Here is a 19,607-nt window from a genome sequence, read left to right as displayed (position 1 = left end):
CCAAAAAAAAAAAAAAAAAATTAGACAATAGATGTGAAAGAAGTTCAACAAATTATAATTTCAACACATATATTGTCTTCTTTTTTTTCTTTTTTCTTTTTTGAGAAAGAACACTATAATTTTATTGGTGAATAGCTGAATCGGCTTGAATTACAAAAACAAGGTGTGGAGGAACATCCTCCATCCACACCGTAAACTCACTAACATGTCTCGCATGTCTAGCAATGTAATGAGCTGGCTTGTTTGCTTGTCTTGGCACATACGGGAACTCCACTAAGTCCATCTAAGCTGCCACCTCCTTAGCTTCAATCAGCAGATGACCATACTCGTTCAGGGAAGAATTCTTGCTCTTTAGACCTTCAATAGCAATCGTTGAGTCACCTTCAAGGATAATTGAAGAGAACCCAAGATCTTTGGTGAACTGAAGAGCCTTCTTTGCTGCTATCACCTCCATGGCAACAACTGAGAAAGGTAAGTGAAAGCATAGCAATCGTCGAGTCACCTTCAAGAATAATTGAAGAGAACCCAAGATCTTTGGTGAACTGAAGAGCCTTCTTTGCTGCTATCACCTCCATGGCAACAACTGAGAAAGGTAAGTGAAAGCACTTTGCCATGGACGCTAACACATTGCCCTCTGCATTTAGGACTATGACTCCCACCCCAGCACATTGATTCTCTCTAAACATGGTTCCGTTGAAATTAACTTTAAGTTTTGGCCATGGTGGTGGCTTCCATATAGGCCGAGGAGCAATATGAGGCGTTTGTTCAGGAGGACGAAGTGGGATGGTTTGAACATATAATGATCTTGCCTTCTGCACTTCTGAATGAACCTGCTGAACTGGTATATGCTTCATGCTAGTCCTCATGGCGTTTCTTCAGTACCAAATTGCCCAGACCGTTGTGGCAAACAAGTTCAAGTCCTTCCCTGTTTAAATGATAGTTTCCACCAAGTCTTGGAAACTAGAATAACGTGGGCTGGAGCCCATACTATCCCACATGCTGTTCTAGGACCAAACCTGAGAAATGGAGGGGCACGACCACAGTGCATGGAGCACATCCTTGGGCTCACCATGGTAGTGATTATAGCCATCATCTGATAGTACCATTCGGCGCCTAAGATTGTGTTTTGTTGGAATTGAATTCCTGATGGCCCTCCACAGAAAGTTTCGGACCTTGGGTTGGGCTTGCATTCCCCACACTTTCATCCATATTTTGTTGTCATCTGGATAGTACTCTCCATTATTCAAGCTCCTTGATTTATAGAGAAATCTATAACCTGATTTCATGGTATATGACTCGATTGGAGTGAAAAGCCACACTAAAGCATCATCCACTGGCTTACTACACAAGGGAATTGATTTTATCAGCTCCTTATCTCTGGGACCGAACAGCAAGTTCAGTGTGTCATGCCACCACCCCTGGTTAGAATAATCCAATAGAGAAGTCATTGTTGCCTCCTCCTAACCCAACACCATTGGTGAAGAAATGAAAGGCATGAAAGTTGAAGGCAACCACAGATTAGACCAGATGCTGATTGAGGACCCATCACCTACCCTCTACCTCATGCACTCTTTTAACACTTCCCTTCCTTTAAAGATGCTTCGCCATGCATAAGAACTAGCTTGAGAATCCAATGCCTCCATGAATGAGCAATTGGGAAAAAAAACTTTGGTTTGAACACCCTATAGAGTAGAGAGTTTTTATTTTGGAGCAACCTCCATGCTTAATTAGCTAGAAGTGCATCATTAAACAAAGCTAAGTCTTTAAAGCCCATTCCCCCTTCACTCTTAGGCTTGCAAAACTCTTCCCATCGAACCCAATGTATTTTCCTTCGATCTCCTCTTTGTCCCCACCAAAACCTCCTAATGAGCCCCTCTAATTCATTACACAATCCAATAGGCAATTTGAAGCAATGCATGGTATATGTAGGGACGGCTTGGATAACCGCTTTAATGAGAATGTCCCTACCAACTTGAAAGAGTAATTGTTCTTTCCACCCTTGTAATTTTCTCCAAACCCTCTCTTTTATGCAATTGAAGCTTGCTTTCTTATTCTTCCCCACTAATGATGGCAATCCTAGTTACTTCTCATAGCACCTTATTTCCTCCACCCCCATAGTATTTTTAATCAACATTCTCCTTTCTTCCTATGTTGAGCAACTAAAAAAGATTGTGGTTTTTGCCTTGTTTATTTGCTTCCCAGAACTTGATTCATAAACTTGCAAAATTTCCATAATCTTTTGGCACTCCTCCGGATTAGACCTGCAAAAAAAGCAAACTGTCGTCTGCAAATAAAAGGTGGGTTAGTGGGGGGCTTCTCCTCGATAGGAAAAAGCCATGAATGTCTCCTCTAGTAGCTAATTAAGTAAGTAAACCATGCAACCCCTCCATACCTAAAAGAAAAAGAAAATGGGATAGGGGGTCCCCTTGTCTAATCCCTCTAATTGGCCTTATGAATCCATGAGGAGCACCATTGATAAGGATAGAATAAGAGACACTTGACACACAAAGCATCATGAGAGATATCCTTCTTTCATTGAACCCCAATTTTTTAATCACACATTCTAAGAAAGGCCACTCAACTCTATCATAGGCTTTGCCTCTTTGGTGGATTTGTGGTTTTGCATCTTGTGAAGGGATTCAATGGCAATTAAAATATTATCATAAATAAGTCAGTCTTTTATGAATGCACTTTGGTGTTCGGTGATAATGTGAGGTAGGATTTTCTTTAATCTGTTTGCTAACACCTTAGAAAAAATCTTATACAACACATTACACAGGCTAATGGGACGAAATTGAGATACCAATTCAGGATTTTTAACCTCGGGAATCAAAGTGTTAAAGGTGTGATTTAGATGTTCCGATAATGTGGCTAAATTTAAGAATGATAAAACAGAAGTAGTGATATCCTTACCCACCAACTCCCAATAGTGTTGATAGATCAATGGTGGCATGCCATCGGGGCCGGGTGCTTTGAGTGGTGCCATTTGATTGAGGGCTTTCTTAACTTCGCCTTCAGTAAATTCAGCTAGCAAGTCGGGTTGGCATGCTTGTGTTGATGAAAATAAATCACTATTAAAATCCAGCAACTCCTTTACCACTTCCTTAGGATCCGAACACCATTGTCCCCTTGCATTCTTTATCCCTTCAATCTTATTCCTCCTACATCTTTGAGTGGCCCTACTATGAAAGTATTTTGAATTTTTATCACCACGAATAGCCCAAAGGGCATGTGATCTTTGAAACCACATCCTCATCTATTTATCCAATAAATCATTCACCTCATTTCTTAAGCCCCATGCTCGAAAATTAACTCCAGTTGTTAGTGCTTCCAATTTGGCTTGAGCTAGGAGCTTTTGCTTCAACTTCAATCCCTTTCTGACACTTTCAAAATTAGTACTACTCCACTTCTTCAATGCCTTGCCACAACTTTCAATTTTTGGGACAATACCCAAAGCAATGTCCCTCTACCTTGCTTGCTCCATACTTGTCTCACCGTATCCGAGCAACCCTTTTCTACCAACCACATTTCCTCAAAGCGAAAAGGCTTCTCAGGATTTGTTGGTTCCACCATCTCGGGTTCAATGAATAAAGGGCAATGGTCTAATGTATTGCAAGTCAAATGGTGCACCATTGTTCCTCCATACCTCAATAGCCACTCGTTATTCGCCAATCCCCTATCCAGTCTCTCCCACAAAGTTTGTCCATCTCTGAAATATTTGTTCCATGTAAATGGATTGCCTTTGAAACCCAAATCGATGAACCCACACACATCCATAGTATCCCGAAACAACTGCATTTATGAATGGCTTCGGTTTGAACCTCCTTACTTCATATTCTAATCTTGTAATAACTTAAGCCACCTGTTCATGTAAATGATGTTCCCAATCCAATCTTAATTGAATCTCCTGATCATTTGCAAGAGTAGGCAACATATCTAACAAAGTTTTGCAATTAAGAAGCCCCTCATCTTCAATCCCAGCTATACTTGTTAGCTTTGCACCTTTTAAATGATGTCGCCAACATTTGTGATGACTAGAACAGCAGCAGACTGGATCTTCTCAATTCAATACCTTCTCACATAGCACCTAGAGATTGAGTAATTTATAGCCAAATTAGTGAGTTCCAGCAAGAGTAATTATTCTAAGACAAACTAGATATATTCATAATCATCATTGCTTTTCATAATCAGAAAAATTGTATCATTAACCACATGTTGGCCAAATGTTTGTTGTATTAGTGCTGCTTTTTAAATTGTGCTTATAGTGGTAACTGATTATACAATTGCTCTGTTTCTCCATTTAGTAGTGATATAGACCAATTCATCACAATCAAATCCTTGATATATCTGTTAAGAAAATTTCTATCTACCTATGTTCTTTTTATTGAAATATTCCTGATCTTCTAAGCTTGTTTAAAAAAAATCATTAATTTCTATAGACTTATGTTCTTTTTTTCAAATCAAATGCTTGTTTTATTAAATCAAAGGTTTCAACACATCCACAAATTGATCAATGACAGCATGCATTCAGATGACACAAAAACACTTGAATTGATATAACTTCTCATATGCAAATTAATCACAATTAACGGACACTATAAAATCTAGCAGAAAAAATATATATACCTTTATGCACTTGTCCTGTGACTCCAAACCGATTGGCACTGACAAAATCTTTGGACGACAACTCCAAAGCAAGCCATCTATAAGAGTTGTATAATCTATTAACAATGCTGGGTTTCGTACATCTAGCTTTAGAAGTTCCATTTCATATGGTGGAGGAAATGACATTCCTCTCAATTCTTCAAGATTAAATGTAACCTTCATAATACACAAAAACAAAAGAGTTTCACAAAAAATTTAAGTGTGAAATCGCAAAAATAAATAGACAATAAATAAAAATCTTGTTGTAAATCAATAAACTTGCATGAGTGAACATACCTCTCGACAAATGACTACTATCCTCAAGGTTTTTCTTTGATTTGACATTAATAGAAGTTCCCTCAACTTAAGGAGCCATTGAGTGTCAACACGATCAATGTCTAATATAAGATTGAATTCCAAAGGACAAGGAGCATTCTTTGAAAATATCTTAGCCATTTTATCACCGTTGTTGAAGTATTGAAAAAATGATAGATTGGGAGCATCAATTTCAACGTCCAATAACTTTTGGCATCCAAAGATTCTTAAATCCCTTAGCTTCTGCGCTGAAATCTTGATCCTTCTCAACATATCGCAGTCGCTGACAACCAAACCTTCAAGGAGGGGAAATCTAGCAACATTGAAGCGAAATAACTGGTCTGTAATGTTCAAATCGTCTAAGCATAATTCTTTCAAATCTTTACAAGCAGTGATGTCAAGTAAACATTGTTCTGAACCAGAAAAACGGAAATATTGTAGATTTGGTGCTTCAATTTTGACACACTCAACATCTCTATCGTGGGAAATCAAGTTAAAGTAACGAAGTTTAGGAAGTTTGGAGATCTCCACAGTTTTCAGGCCCTTACATACTATAATATCGACATCAGTTATAAAAGGGCAAGTGTGGATGATATCTTGGATAGTCTCTTCATTCACACAAATTTCCCGAAGCGATAACTTTTGTAATGAATAAAACTTCACAGCACTCCTAGAAAATGCTCTCTCTAACTTAGAGCCATTGGTTGATTGTTCAACAAATGTTGCTCTAGGTAAAGCATATGTTTTCTCTTTAGTTATAACCACAAGATCTATTTCTTTGGCATCATGTGCAAAGGCCCACTCTATCCATTTATCAACTAACGAAGTCAACTTGAAGTCAACGAGGATCATGTGAAGTTTAAATTTCTGCAGCTGGAACTTATGCTCATGAAATCTACCAAAAGACTTATCCACAATATTCATGAATCTCTTGACTCTTTTCTTATTCCGATGACGTGTATCCGGGTAGAGCCAACCATTATTTTTAACATAACAGCATTGATCAAACACAATTCCATTTCTTGGACAAGAGACTGGTCTTAACTGCCTCTTTTCGGGGTAGGAAGGACAATATGTGGTGCATGATAAATCCAGGAAGATCAGATATCCGATCTAGGGCATCAATCTTTTCGCCCATCATATGTCTCAATAAACTCTTCTGCTCGGTAAAAAAAAATGTAATTCAAAAGAAAATCCAAGGGTAAAATATAAGAAAAATTTGATAGTTTATCTCAAACAAAGGATTGGGAATAGAACACATCATAAATCATCCTAATTATGAAAGGGTGGATAGCAAGGTTTTGGATTCAAAGCCCACTTGGTAGGTGTGTAAACTTACCAGTAAAGATATTATGGGGTAAAATCTTTAACCGATGTTGTATGCAAATATGTCTAAGCATGAGCATTGTTTCTAAAGCAACTTCTACAGTCTGTGTTCTTGAGATTAGAGTGAAATTGATTTCCTTCTAGAGCAATTATAAAGATTAGCAATTTTTTTTTTTCTCTAAGCAAGGAACAAGCTAATTGTTTGTGTATGTCCACAAAGAATAATTAATCCTTCGTTTTCCTCAAAACATCACTCTTTAACAACAACAACAAAAATATATATATTTACTATTTTTTTTTTTTCCCTAAAAGCTTCAAGGCCATAAAAATTAATTTGACAGGAGAGGCTAGTCGCTCTCCTAACATCAAAATGAAAAGTTGATGGTTTTCTTTTACCTAAAAAAAAAAGGACTAAATTTTAATTTTTTTTTATTTCCTCTAAACCTTGAAAAACAACAAATAAATTTTGGCGTTTTCATTGATTATTGAAAGAAACATCAAACATATATGTGGTGTTTTCATAGGAGTTGCTTATCAAACATAATTTTTAATCGGATAATCCCAACCCAACATAGTTTTCGTCAAAATAAATCTAATCTATATCCAATAACAAACGGAATTTACAAAATAGAACATGTCCCAAATCAAACAACCAAAGATAATAACTATAAAAATAAATAAATAAATAACATATTACCTCTCGAGGCTACGTTGCACAATCTGTGTCTGTTCAATGCTGTTTGTGTCAGGTTGATTGAAGGAGGCACGAGAGAGAGAGATGAGAAGTATACATATAGAGATAATAATGAAGGCCGCAGAGTCAGTCAATAAATAACCTAGCGAATTCTAATCCTAAACGGAGTCGGGTTGTGTCATGTGTCACCCGACCGACTCTGACTAACTCGCAACCTTATTATAGTATATCATAGGAATTATAAGTTGTTATTTATTTGGGAATGACACACTACCGACGTAGCGGTTTCTTCTTCTTTTTTTTTTAGCTTAGTTCCATCTTTCTACTACGACAACGTGTTCAATTAAAAGTGACCAGCCGTTGGAATGTGCGTGGGCTTGGGAACCTGCGCACACTCAGAGAGCTCGAGGTAGTTACTCGAGCACAAGATCCTGCTGCTGTGTTCTTGGCCGAGACATGGGCAGAAGATGCTAGGCTGCGGCGTTTGTGTGTTAGTTTGAAGTTCGATCACTGCTGGGTGGGTCCAAGTGCAGGGAAAACGGGGTGTCTAGCTCTGATGTGGAAGAACTCGGTTCGCGTTGATGTGGTCGCATCATCGCCGAACCACATCGATGCTATAGTGGGTGCTGTCCCTGAATCGCAATGGAGATTCACTGGGATATATGGCTTTGCTGACTCGGCTAGGAAACAGGAAACGTGGTCTCTACTCCGCTGCCTCCATCGTAAGTTCTCTCTCCCATGGATTTGCGCCGGAGACTTTAATGAGATCCAGTGGTCGCATGAGAAACTCGGCCTTGGTCCTAGGCAGGAGTGCAAGATGAAAGATTTTAGGGATGTCTTGGATGAGTGCGGCTTCATGGATCTTGGGTATATTGGGGAAAAATTCACCTGGAGGGGTAAAAGAGCTGGTGGCATGGTTTTGGAAAGACTGGACAGGGCGGTTGCTACCAATGCTTGGTTTTCTCGGTTCCCGGGCTCTAAGGTACAACATCTCAACACCCACTCCTCTGATCACAAGGCTATAGTAATCAAATTGGAGGGTATAACTCCTCCCCCGAATCGCCCGTTCAAATTTGAGCAAATGTGGCTTAGAGAGGGTGGATGTGGCGACACGGTGACAAAGGCGTGGGGCCCACCTTCCCAGAATTCAAATATGTCTCGGATTGCAGGAAAAATCCATGAATGCGGGGAAAAACTCACTAAATGGAGCCATCAGTCTTTCGGCAGCATTAAACATCAAGTTGAGAAGAAGAGCAAGCTCCTAGCCAAAGCCGAAGTTAGTGCTGCAATTGGAAAACTCGACTATGAGAAGGTTCAAAGATTAAGAGCTGAAGTTAATGTGCTCCTGGACAAGGAAAGTCAAATGTGGCAACAGCGGTCTCGAGCCCTTTTCCTAAAATGCGGGGACAGGAATACTAGCTACTTCCATAGCAAGGCTTCCCACAGATTCCGTAGGAACAAAATCTCAGGTTTGAGAGACTCCTCTAACGTGTGGTGCACTGAGGCTAATATGATCAAAAATATTGCTTGTGAATATTTCCAAGCCCTGTTCACCTCTTCTCAGCCTACAGACTTTGGTGAGATTTTAGAAGCAGTCAAACCTTCGGTAAATGAGAATATGAACTCCAAGATCCTCAGACCTTTTCTCAGGGAGGAAGTTGAGGTGGCTATCAAGCAGATGAAACCTATCTCTGCCCCGGGCCCTGACGGTATGCCTCCCTTGTTTTATCAATCTTTTTGGTCGTTTTTTGATGTGGATATTTGCTCTGCTGTTCTTGACTGCCTGAATAAATGCAAAATTCCTCCAGAAATTAACAATACTAATATCACCCTGATTCCTAAGATTAAATCTCCAGAACTCATAACCGACTTTAGGCCAATCAGTCTGTGTAATGTTGTGTATAAAATAGTCTCCAAAGTTCTTGCCAACAGATTTAAAGAAATTCTTCCCTTGGTAATTTCTGAGAACCAGAGTGCCTTTCAGGGCGGAAGGGTTATCACTGACAACATTTTGATGGCCTTCGAAACGTTACACTACATGAAACACCACCAGCAAGGCAACTCGGGTTTCATGGCTCTGAAATTGGATATGAGCAAGGCCTATGACCGGGTCGAATGGGTTTTTTTGGAGGCGATTATGCTGAAGATGGGTTTTGATGTTCGATGGGTAAACCTTATCCTGGAATGTATTACAACTGTCAGCTATTCTATCCTTATCAATGGCGAACCCTCTTCATCATTCAAACCGTCGAGGGGTCTTCGCCAGGGCGACCCACTTTCACCATATTTGTTCCTCATCTGCTCCGAAGGTCTCCACAGCCTTCTTCAGCTAGCGGCTGAGTCCAAGCAGATCCGGGGTATCTCTATTTGTAGGGGGGGCCCCCGTTTGACCCACCTATTTTTTGCCGACGATAGTGTGGTCTTTTGTAGAGCGTCCCTTGGCGAATGCCGGAGAATCCAAAATTTGCTGGATTGTTATGAGAAGGCCTCGGGCCAGCTGTTGAATCGCAACAAAACCGGGCTGTTCTTCAGCAAATCCACGCCTCAAAATGTCACTGATCAGATTAAGGTAGCTTTGGGTGTCCAGGAAATAAAGCAGTACGAAAAGTACCTTGGTCTGCCCTCCCTTGTGGGCAGAAATAAGAAGGCAAGCCTACTCTATATCAAGGAGAGGGTTGAGGCCAAGCTCCAAGGGTGGAAAGAACAACTTCTCTCCCAAGCTGGCCGTGAAATCCTTCTTAAAGCGGTGATCCAGGCAATTCCCACATTCGCCATGAGCTGTTTCAAGCTCCCTATTGGCCTTTGCAACGAGATTGAGGCGGTGATTAGGAAATTTTGGTGGGGTCAGAGAGGCAATCAAAGGAAGATCCACTGGACCAAGTGGAGCGCTCTTTGTCAACCAAAAAGCCTGGGGGGTATGGGTTTTAAAGAACTCCAGAAATTCAATGACGCCATGCTCGCAAAACAAGTGTGGCGTTTGTTGGAAAACAAGTCTTCCCTATTCCATAGGTTTTTTAAAGCAAAATTCTACCCCAAGGGTTCCATTCTTGATGCTAAAGAGAGCAACGGTTCTTTCGCTTGGAAAAGCATTCTAAAAGGCAGGGAGGTGATTAGAAAAGGCTTGCAGTGGAGGGTGGGAAATGGGTCCCAGGTTAGGATCTACCAGGACAAATGGCTGCCTGACCTCTTTAATAAAAAGGTGGTGTCTCCGGTGGTCTTTTTGGGAAGGGATGCTCGTGTCTCGGTGCTTATTGACAGTGACCAGCGGTGTTGGATGAAAGATGTTATTGAAAACATTTTCCTGCCTCACGAAGCAGCGGTAATTCAATCAATTCCGCTCAGTCTCCGCAACTGTGAGGATCAGATTTTTTGGCCTCTTAACCATGATGGTTCATACTCTGTCCGGTCGGGGTATAGGTGGCTCATGGAGGAGGAGCAAAGGGAGGTTCCTTCTTCCTCGGATTTGTCAATTACCAAGCGCGTCTGGAAGGGTGTTTGGGGGCTTCGAGTTCCAAACAGGATCAAAACGCTATTATGGAGGGCTGGTTTAGATGCGCTGCCATCAAGAGCAAATCTAAAAAAAAGGAAAATTATCTCTGATGACATCTGCCCGAACTGCAAACTGGATGGCGAGACCTCTCTGCACGCTCTTTGGTCTTGCTCTGCCCTTTCCCAGGTATGGTCCCCCCAATTCTCTTGGCTGCAGAAGAAATCTAGAAATAGCATGTCAATGCTGGAAATTATTCAGTGCTGCCAAGAGCACAGTGACTGCTCCGACCTCTTTGCCAGCATAATATCACAAGTATGGACTCGTAGGAATAAGCTGCGGGTTGGTGAGAGCGTGGTCCCTTTGGCAAAAATTGTTGGTTTGGCTACGGAAAGCTTACTTGAGTTTCAACGTGCCCAACCTTCTTCCCTATCTTCTCCGAAGCCGGTTTCCTCCTCTAAATGGTCTCCTCCGCCTGTGGGCTGGGTTAAGATCAACTTTGACGGGGCAACTTTCGGATCGAAGAACTTAGCTGGGTTGGGTGGCGTCATTCGTAACGACAAGGGTCTTATCTTAGCTGCCTTTACACACACTATTCCACTGCCTACATCCGTAGAGATGGTGGAAGTACTGGCAGCTCGCAGCGCTTTGAGTTTGGCGAAGGAACTTTGCCTAAACAAGGTGCAACTTGAAGGTGATTCGGAAGTAATTGTCAATGCTCTCTCTAGAGGCGGTATGGACTCCTCTAGCTTTGGACATATAGTCAAGGACATCAACATTCTGTCTTCGGATTTTTTGTGTGTATCCTTCTCTCATTCACGTAGGCTAGGAAACAAACTTGCGCATTGTTTGGCAAGATCTGCTTGTAATTTCGCCCCTTTCCAGGTTTGGATGGAGGAAATTCCTCCTGAGTTTGTTTCTGTGTACAATGCTGACTTACCTTAATGTTATGTCTCTCCCCCCTTCTTCTTGGGGCGGTTTCTCAAAAAAAAAGAAAGAAAGAAAGAGAATGAGATATTTTATTTTATTTTCATATCTCGCTTTCAAACTGAACAAGATTCGTGATCCCCACGGTAACTACTTTCGCGTACAAGTCAGAATCCACACTCAAGCCGTTCACCAACTTCTTAACAATTACTTTCTCGTGACCAAGTAGTGCACATGGTCGTGTGAGACCGTGGGTCCATGAGATATCGGTCTCGTACGTCTGATAGATACTTTCTTCTCTTATACAATTTTTTTAAAGAAATACAAAAATTTTAAGACCATAATTTTTATTATAATTATTTCTAGCAAATTGAACGTGATAGAAAAAATAATAAATAATTGTCACAGTCTGCTACGTAAAAAAGTTGCAGCAAAAATTGTGCCCATGGTACCAATGAAGGAGTGGACACATCACCCCTGATTTTGTCCATTCCATGGTCTTTGTGTTATTTCTCACTTTCTTACCCTATTTTAAGAGCCAAGTTCCCAATTTCATCAAAAATATATTTAAAAAAAAAAAAAATAAAAGTGACCAGCCGCAGCAAGAAACAAGTTACACTCTCCTCACCTCTTGTAGTAGTTTTTCCTCTCCACTCGACACGTCGAGATTTCTCAACCCTCGGTGATGACAATAAAAAATCGTAACAAAATAAAAGGAGAGTGGACTTGAGTTAGGCGGCTAAAAGTTTTTCTTTTTTAACTTTTTTTGTCTCAGTATTTTTTTTTTTTTTGGGTAAATAATCTAATTTTTAGTTTTTTTTTATTCAACTATAAGTTTTAGCATTTTGTCACATATTTAAAATAAAATTATTAAAAATCTATATTTTTTAATAAACAATATAAAAATAAACTATCAAAAATAAGCAATTCTTAAATGGATTTTAACGGACATAACAAATGGTTTAATAAGTAAAAAAAAAAAACATATATTTGTTACTTATTAAGTTATGCAACAAATTATTTAATGTCAAATGCATTAATTTGATTCACAGAAATTTAACATCCATAAAATTTTTACAATAATTTCACAACAAAGTCATTGTATGTTTTTGTAAAATCTTTTACCAAAATTTTTAAAAGGTAAAACTTTTTACAACTTTTTATAAAAGATTTTACGGTTAATAGAAAATATTTTACAAATTTAACTACATTTTTGCAAACATATACTTGAAAATGAGAAAATAATTTTTGAAAAATATTTTAATTTAAAACAAACAGAGAGTTAGTGTCAACTACCAAATGCATGAATTTGGATTCAATCTTGAAGCAACGCTTCTTCACCTTGTTGTCTCTGGGTACTATGTCACCACTTGAGCCACCAACCACCAACATCAATCTTAAAACAACGCTACTCTACCTTTATAAATTAATGTGACAATGAATAATATTGGTGAATTTCAACCACATCATGAATGAATATTTGAATTGTTTCTTTATAATTAATAACACATATTGTAAGCTAAATTTAATAAAACTTGTACTACTCAGCACTACTTTTCTAAAAAACTTAGTGTGATCTCTTTTAATCTTACATTGTAGATGTGTCATTTTGGCCATGTCACCTAAAGGAACTAAAATCATTCACGGGCTAAAATATAAAGACCACAATGTATTTAAGTCAATGGCTACCACACTAACTGAATTCCCTCTAATTCCTTTCTCAAAAAAATAAATAAATAAATAAATAATTCCCACTAATTCAAATATGATGTTAGATTATGATCCGTCAAATCTCATCTTATTGAACATTGTCAATTTTTCCACCTGGAAAAGCTTGAATTGTAATTTGCCTAGATGTCCGTTTCTTTAAAAAAAATTGATACCTTCATTAGTGGGTTCCATTTGACCAACTTGCAGTTAACTTATAAGTATGATACGGCTATATACCTCCTTCAATTCTTCTCCTCCTTATCAAAAAAAAAAAAAAATTCTTCTCCTCCTTCTTCTTCTTCTTCTTTTCAATTATTTGGAATAAAATATTTGAGAACAAAAAATAGAGGCCTGATTGATTTTATTATGGATATGAACCGCAAAAGAGCAAAAAATTAAAGATCATATGATTTGTGCTAGATTTTTATGTGATTTTGGGCAGCCAGGTAGGGAGCGGTGGATGAGAAGGACCAACGCCAACTCAGAATAGAAAATGAAGGAGCAAAAAGGCCCATAGCCTAGGTACCATTTATAATGGGCCTAAAAGGCTAATCATAAAGTTTGGTGGGAGTACCGTAGCGTTACTTTAAAGAAAAATTGCTAGGAAAAACAAATTACTTATGACGTTATAATCCCACTATTGTGTTCAAAAGTTTCTAATAATGCTCTTATGAAAGCGTTTTAATATAACAAATACTATAACTAGTTTTCCATTTTTTGTCCCTTATGTTGAAATTATAATTTGTTGAACTTCTTTCACATATATTGCCTAATTTTTTTTTTTTTTTTTTTTTGCGATAAAAGCTAGAAAATTATATGGATGAACTGTAAAAGAAAAAAACCTTATACAAGGAAAGGACTCTGCCCCGTAGGCAGAGACAAAAAGAAACAGCACAAATCCCAAATAAGGCAACTGGGACATTATATTCTTAAAATGTGCAACAAATTGTATATTATCTAATTTTATAACTCTAAAGAAATGAATGATCTAAAGTTTCAATAGCAAAGTGCAGATGAATTTTTTTTTTTTTTAACTCAAATTTACATTCTAAAAATGTGTAATCAGTTATAGGAACTCTTGATTCTCAAAATAATATTTTAAAAAAATAAAAAGCTATAGGAACTCTTTATATGGAGATCCTCTTGCAAATGATTCATTGCTTTATTGTGATCCTCTTGAAAGAAAACTTTGTATACAAACAAGATCAAGCACCCCTAATTTATAAAATAAATAATAGGGGAGATTTCCTTTATTTTTATTTGTTCTTTAATATGTAATAAATTTATCAAGAAGTCTGAGTGGTTTAATCGAACCCAAGTTCATTATGACCCATGAGTAGCATTTCAAGATAATTCTACCACATCGTTTTTAAAATTATAATCATTTAAATTTAAGAATAACATATTTCTTTAAAATCCATCATGAGAGCTCATTTAATGCTTGGTAGACATAATCTGTGTTTGAGGAAGAGTGTTGAGCCCTATGAACTCTACTAGAAGCCTAAATGATTTTGATTATTTTTTTGAAATTTTTTTAACGGTAAATATTTTATAGATTTGTCAAAATTATTTGGTAATTGTCTAACTTGACAGTGGAATAGGAACCAAGAAGCTAGAGGTTGTGTGTGTGGAGTCCAAATCTTCTGTCTCACTCTTTCTGTTCCACTTTATGCTCCACTAATAAAAACTTGCCACGTATCCATCCTTCTTAATTAATTAATAATTTTATGCTTTTCTTATTCTATTAACTAAAATAAATAAATAAAACCCAACACATCCCCACCACCTCACAACAACCATCGACCTTCACCAGCAACACTATCAAGAGATCACCGACGTCATCAACGCTACTAGTTACAGGCTTACAGCCATCCACTGCCACCTTTGTTTTCAAATCTATAAATTTATTAGTTTTGTGACCTCTTGCTAGTGGGTACCCCGTATCCATGACCGCCACTTTATCTTTAAATCTATGTTTGGGTCCACCATCTTCTTCAATGAATACAGAAGTCAAAAGGTTTTGCTAGTAGTTTTTGTTATCCGATGATGGCATCGATGAAAACTCACAAATGGGACCAATGATTACAAATATCTCCTTGATCCACATGCCCCTTATGGGCATCACGCTAATCCAAACTAATCTCACCCACTGTGCCATGAGCTATCAACCATGGTTTACTTTAATTAATTGCTTGCACACTATCAGAGATGAGATTGGTTACCCAAAAATTGAACATTTACATAAAGCAATACTCATGGAACCCAATAACTGCAAAAATCTCACTCAACTAACCCATTAATCAATCTCTTCCCAGTGGCGGTAGTGGTGGGGATGTGGACTTGATGGCAGAGGAATTGATGACGCCAGAGATCTCTTGCTAGTGGTGAAAGGTTGGTGGTGGACCAGTAGTGGTGTGTGGGTTGGGTTTTATTTATTTATTTTAGGCAATAGAATCAGAAAAACATAAAATTAGAATTTAATTAAATAGGTGGGACATGTGGCAAGTTTTTATTAGTGGAGCATAAAGTGAAACAGAAAAAGTGAGACAGAAGATTTGGACTCGTGTGTGTGCGGCAGTGTGAGAGAGAGAGAGACAGAGAGACAGAGAGAAACAAAGCAAATAAATGAGACAAAGACCATCTGGATTTTGGACATACTATCCCAAAAAAAAAAAGATTTAGTGGTCACAATAAAATCTCACAATATTTTCATAACAAGTGAGTTGTCCAAACAGAACTTAGACATGATAAATGTGCCAAGTTTGACTAACATGACTTTTTCGTTTTTCCCAATTTCTCCCTTTACATATTTCTGGAAAACCTGGCTTCTCTTTACATTTATTCCAGTTCTAGCTAGTCCCATTTATTTTTGGTTGTTGGCCTATTTCTATCCATACTACAGTCTTGAAAATTTTTAATCCCTCTCACTTTTGTAATGTGATTGCTTCTGATAGTGTGATGCTTCCCAACATAAAGAACCAGTTGTCTGCATCAACAAAGTTGCATTTAAGTAAAATCAAAGTTAATTAAATGAGCTATTATCAACTTTCTATTAACTTATCAAATTTTGAGTAAACAAATGAAATGTAATTAAACTTCTAGATTGTGTCCCAAGTTACCTTAGTATTTTTACCAAAAAAAAAAAAAAAAAAAGGTATGTATCAATTAGAAATTAAATATTACTCAATTATTTATTTATCCTTTCCCCACAAATTGATGTTTGCCAAATCCCAAATATATTTTACTTTATCACCTAATTTTCTTTACGTTTTTTTGAGAAGAATATCACCTATTTTTCAATTTCTTACTTTATCACCTTTTTTCAATTTCCCATTGTAATCTAACGTACTTTATTTTTATTGGTTTATTTTACCTAATAAAATATAAGTTAAAAAATACATTTGAATTTAAAAATCTTAATTTTGTTTTTTAAAAAGATTATTGATATATACAATTTCAACTTTTTTTTTTTTTTTTTTTGGATGTGAAACTCATTGCTTTTTTTTTTTTTTTTATGGGAAATATGTGAATTTCATTCAACTGAAATTGAAATACAACAAAGAGACAAAGCACAAACAGAGGTCCTCAAAAAGTAATACAAAACAGAGAGACAAGTATTACAAACAGAGGTCCTCAATAAGAAGATGCTCAATCAAGCTTAGGAAAGACCTTTTCCAAACCTGAGAAGAACCAAAATTCCTAGCTACCCTTGCAAGCTCATGGGCAACTCTGTTGCCTTCCCTTTTCAGATGTTTAAAAGAACACCAGGTAAACGAAGCAGCCACTTCCCAAATGTTCCTAATTATGTGCCCAAGCTCACCACCATGGAGCCCTTCAGTAATTGCTTGATGATGGACAAGGAATCGGACTCGAAAATAGCATGGGAGACTTCCATTTCTGCTGCACAAAGCACACCCTCTTGCATGGCCAAAGCTTCTGAAATCTCAGCTGAGAACGACGCAGACAAAACCTTGCTTGAAGCTGCTAGAACGTCTCCCCTGTTATCTTGGATGACAACACCTATACACGAGCACCTCCCATCATCAAAAGCTGCTGCATCAATATTAATTTTGAAGTAGCCTGTAGGTGGAGCTTTCCACCTGGACAGAGGAAGGGCCTGGGCAAAACCGGACAGAAGCAAGCAGCCTTGAACTCAACCAAAACTTCACCAGCCAATTCCCAAGCCTGAATAGGAGGGGAGCTCGAGTCCTCATGAATTGCTTGATTGCGATTCCACCAAATAGACCAAGCAACAGCAAGAAAGAGTTCAAGATCATTCGGGGAGCCTTTAGCAATAATATCTAATGCAATATCTACCATATCACGAGAAGTGGAAAGGTCCACAGGACAATTGCACCAAAAAGCCCAAGTCAATTTTGCATGTTCACAGTGAAGAAGTGTGTGGGCTGTGGTTTCAATGGCTTTGTCGCATAATGGGCAGAAGCTAGAGCAATGGACTCCCCTGTGGTTTAAATTTTGCATAGTTGGAAGACCATTGACACAAGTCCTCCAAGAAAAAATTTTAATTTTCGGAGGGACTTTCTGCTGCCATCTCCGCTTCCACAATAAAGTCCATGAGCTGCCTGAGGTGCTTTCACCTTCCTCAATAGAATCCACCAAACCAGACACAATGTAGTATGCACTTTTAACCGTGAACTCATCCCTTTTGTTGCCTATCCAGATAAGACAATCCTCAGGAAAATTATAACTTAGGGGGATTTTAAGGATGGAGCTGGCTTCCATGAGGTAGAAAAGTGGCATTAATTACATCAACTTTCCACCATCTAGTGTCAATGTTTATGAGGGAAGACACCATGGGAAAGTCTCCATAGTCAGCCTGGAGGGAAATCACCCAAATATGGATTCGCTGACCATTGCCCACCCTCCATCTTGTGTCTTTTCTAATAACCTCAAGACTATTATGGATGCTTCACCAAGCATATGAGGGGTTACTCCCTTTTTTGGAATTGAGGATATCGTCAAAAGGAAAGTATTTTGCTTTGAAAACTTGAGCCATTAGGGAGTCAGGATTTGTGAGAATTCTCCAACCTTGCTTAGCTAGCATGGCAAGGTTAAAGGCTTGTATGTTTCTGAAGCCCATGCCACCATGGAGTTTAGACCAACACATCTTCCTCCAGCTAACCCACGCAATCTTGTTCTCTTTGTCCTTTTGTCCCCACCAAAAACTCCTCTTCAAACTTTCTAGGTCTTGGCAAAGAGTCTTAGGGAGTTGAAAGCAACTCATAGTGTATGTAGGCACTGCTTGCGCCACCGCTTTGATAAGGATCTCTCTCCCACCAATTGAAAGGAGTTTACCCTTCCAGCCGGCAAGCTTTTTAGCCACTTTGTCCTTAACTTTAGCAAACACTTGTGCTTTTGATTTCCCAATGATGGAGGGCAACCCCAAATACTTGCTATGCTTGGAATCTTGCATTGGACCAAGAATGTTTAAAATGCTTTCCCTTAATTCTTGAGAGGTGTTTGGGCAAAAAAATACTGAAGATTTGTCGGTATTTATTTTCTGTCCAGAAGCCTCTTCATATCTATTGAGAATACTGACAAGTGCATGACATTCTTACTCCTTTGCTTTGCAGAACAAGAGGCTATCATTGGCGAAGAAGAGGTGAGTAATTAAAGGGCAGCCTTTACAAATGGAGATACCATTAATTTGTTGATTCATGGTAGCTTCATGAATAAGAGCTGAAAGACCCTCAGCACAAAAGAGGAAGAGGCAAGGGGAGAGCGGATCCCCCTGTCTAATGCCCCTTGAAGGAAAAATGCTCCCACAAGCTTCCCCATTTATAAGCACTGAATAAGAAACAGAAGAGACACAATTCATAATAAGATGAATCCATTTTTCCACAAAACCCAAATTCTCCATCACACCTTTAATAAAACTCCATTCTACCCTATCAAAAGCCTTACTCATGTCCAATTTAATAGACATATAATTTTCTTTTCCTTCTCTTTTATGGTTTAGGTAATGCATGAACTCGAAGGCAACAAGGACATTATCTGTGATTAGGCGGTTAGGGGTAAATGCACTTTGGTTTCCGGATATGATGTTAGGTAGAATGGTTTTAAACCTATTGGCAAGGACCTTAGAAATTATTTTATATGTGGTGTTACAGAGGCTAATGGGGTGGAATTCTGTCATTCTAGCTAGCTGGTTGGTTTTTGGGATGAGGGAGATGTTGGTTTTGTTTATTTCAGTCATAGGCAGATTTGAATTCAGCACATTTAATACCATGTTTGTGATGCTAGGTCCAACAATGTCCCAATAATTACGAAAAAAGATCGCAGACATATCGTCAAGCCCAGGTGCTTTTATGGGGTAGAGTTGCTTCAGTGCCTTTAAGACTTCCTCACTTGTGAAAGTTTTGGTGAGCTCAGAGTTCATTTCATCCGTGACATGCCTAGGGATTGCATTGGTGACTTCATTGATTCCAATGGGAGAAGAAGAAGTGTAGATTTTCTCGAAATAGGATAAAGTAGTGGCAGTAA

At 38.4% G+C, this 19,607-nt stretch overlaps 2 protein-coding genes across 3 annotated transcripts; one reads left to right on the top strand and one right to left on the bottom strand.

Annotated features, from left to right (window-relative positions):
• Window positions 1-34: 34 nt before the first annotated feature.
• On the bottom strand, window positions 35-7,182 carry LOC112038139 (uncharacterized). 2 transcript variants are annotated; one of them, XR_002885813.2, is made up of 5 exons: window positions 6,983-7,182; window positions 4,942-6,118; window positions 4,627-4,821; window positions 2,914-4,087; window positions 35-2,284 (listed from the first exon to the last, which is right to left on the bottom strand). XR_002885813.2 is itself a non-coding variant. In XM_024070957.2 (4 exons), exons 2-4 carry the CDS (start codon window positions 5,881-5,883, stop codon window positions 4,061-4,063), a joined length of 1,164 nt encoding a protein of 387 aa, XP_023926725.1. In that variant the 5' UTR covers window positions 5,884-6,118; window positions 6,983-7,182; the 3' UTR covers window positions 35-4,060. The 2 variants fall into 2 exon arrangements, 1 of the variants encoding a protein (XP_023926725.1); XM_024070957.2 differs by having other exon boundaries at window positions 35-4,087.
• LOC136062940 (uncharacterized) lies at window positions 7,091-11,411 on the top strand. Its single transcript, XM_065762691.1, has 2 exons — window positions 7,091-7,104; window positions 7,337-11,411. The coding sequence occupies exons 1-2, from the start codon at window positions 7,091-7,093 to the stop codon at window positions 11,409-11,411; spliced, it is 4,089 nt and encodes a 1,362-aa protein (XP_065618763.1).
• Window positions 11,412-19,607: the final 8,196 nt, after the last annotated feature.

The sequence above is a fragment of the Quercus suber genome, unplaced genomic scaffold (genome assembly GCF_002906115.3).
Source record: "Quercus suber isolate HL8 unplaced genomic scaffold, Cork oak 2.0 scaffold_469, whole genome shotgun sequence".
Classification (NCBI taxonomy): domain Eukaryota; kingdom Viridiplantae; phylum Streptophyta; class Magnoliopsida; order Fagales; family Fagaceae; genus Quercus; species Quercus suber.
Note: the sequence above shows the minus strand (reverse complement) of the source record. Positions and strands in the feature narration are given on the sequence as shown.

What these genes read in the sequence shown, in the direction of transcription:
- LOC112038139 (XM_024070957.2), bottom strand. Translation starts at nt 5,883, where the DNA reads ATGAATATTGTGGATAAGTCTTTTGGTAGATTTCATGAGCATAAGTTC. An exon ending in TAGTAGTCATTTGTCGAGAG is followed by an intron (nt 4,822 to 4,941) that starts GTATGTTCACTC and finishes TGTATTATGAAG; the next exon opens with GTTACATTTAATCTTGAAGA. An exon ending in CACAGGACAAGTGCATAAAG is followed by an intron (nt 4,088 to 4,626) that starts GTATATATATTT and finishes CTCAATCTCTAG; the next exon opens with GTGCTATGTGAGAAGGTATT.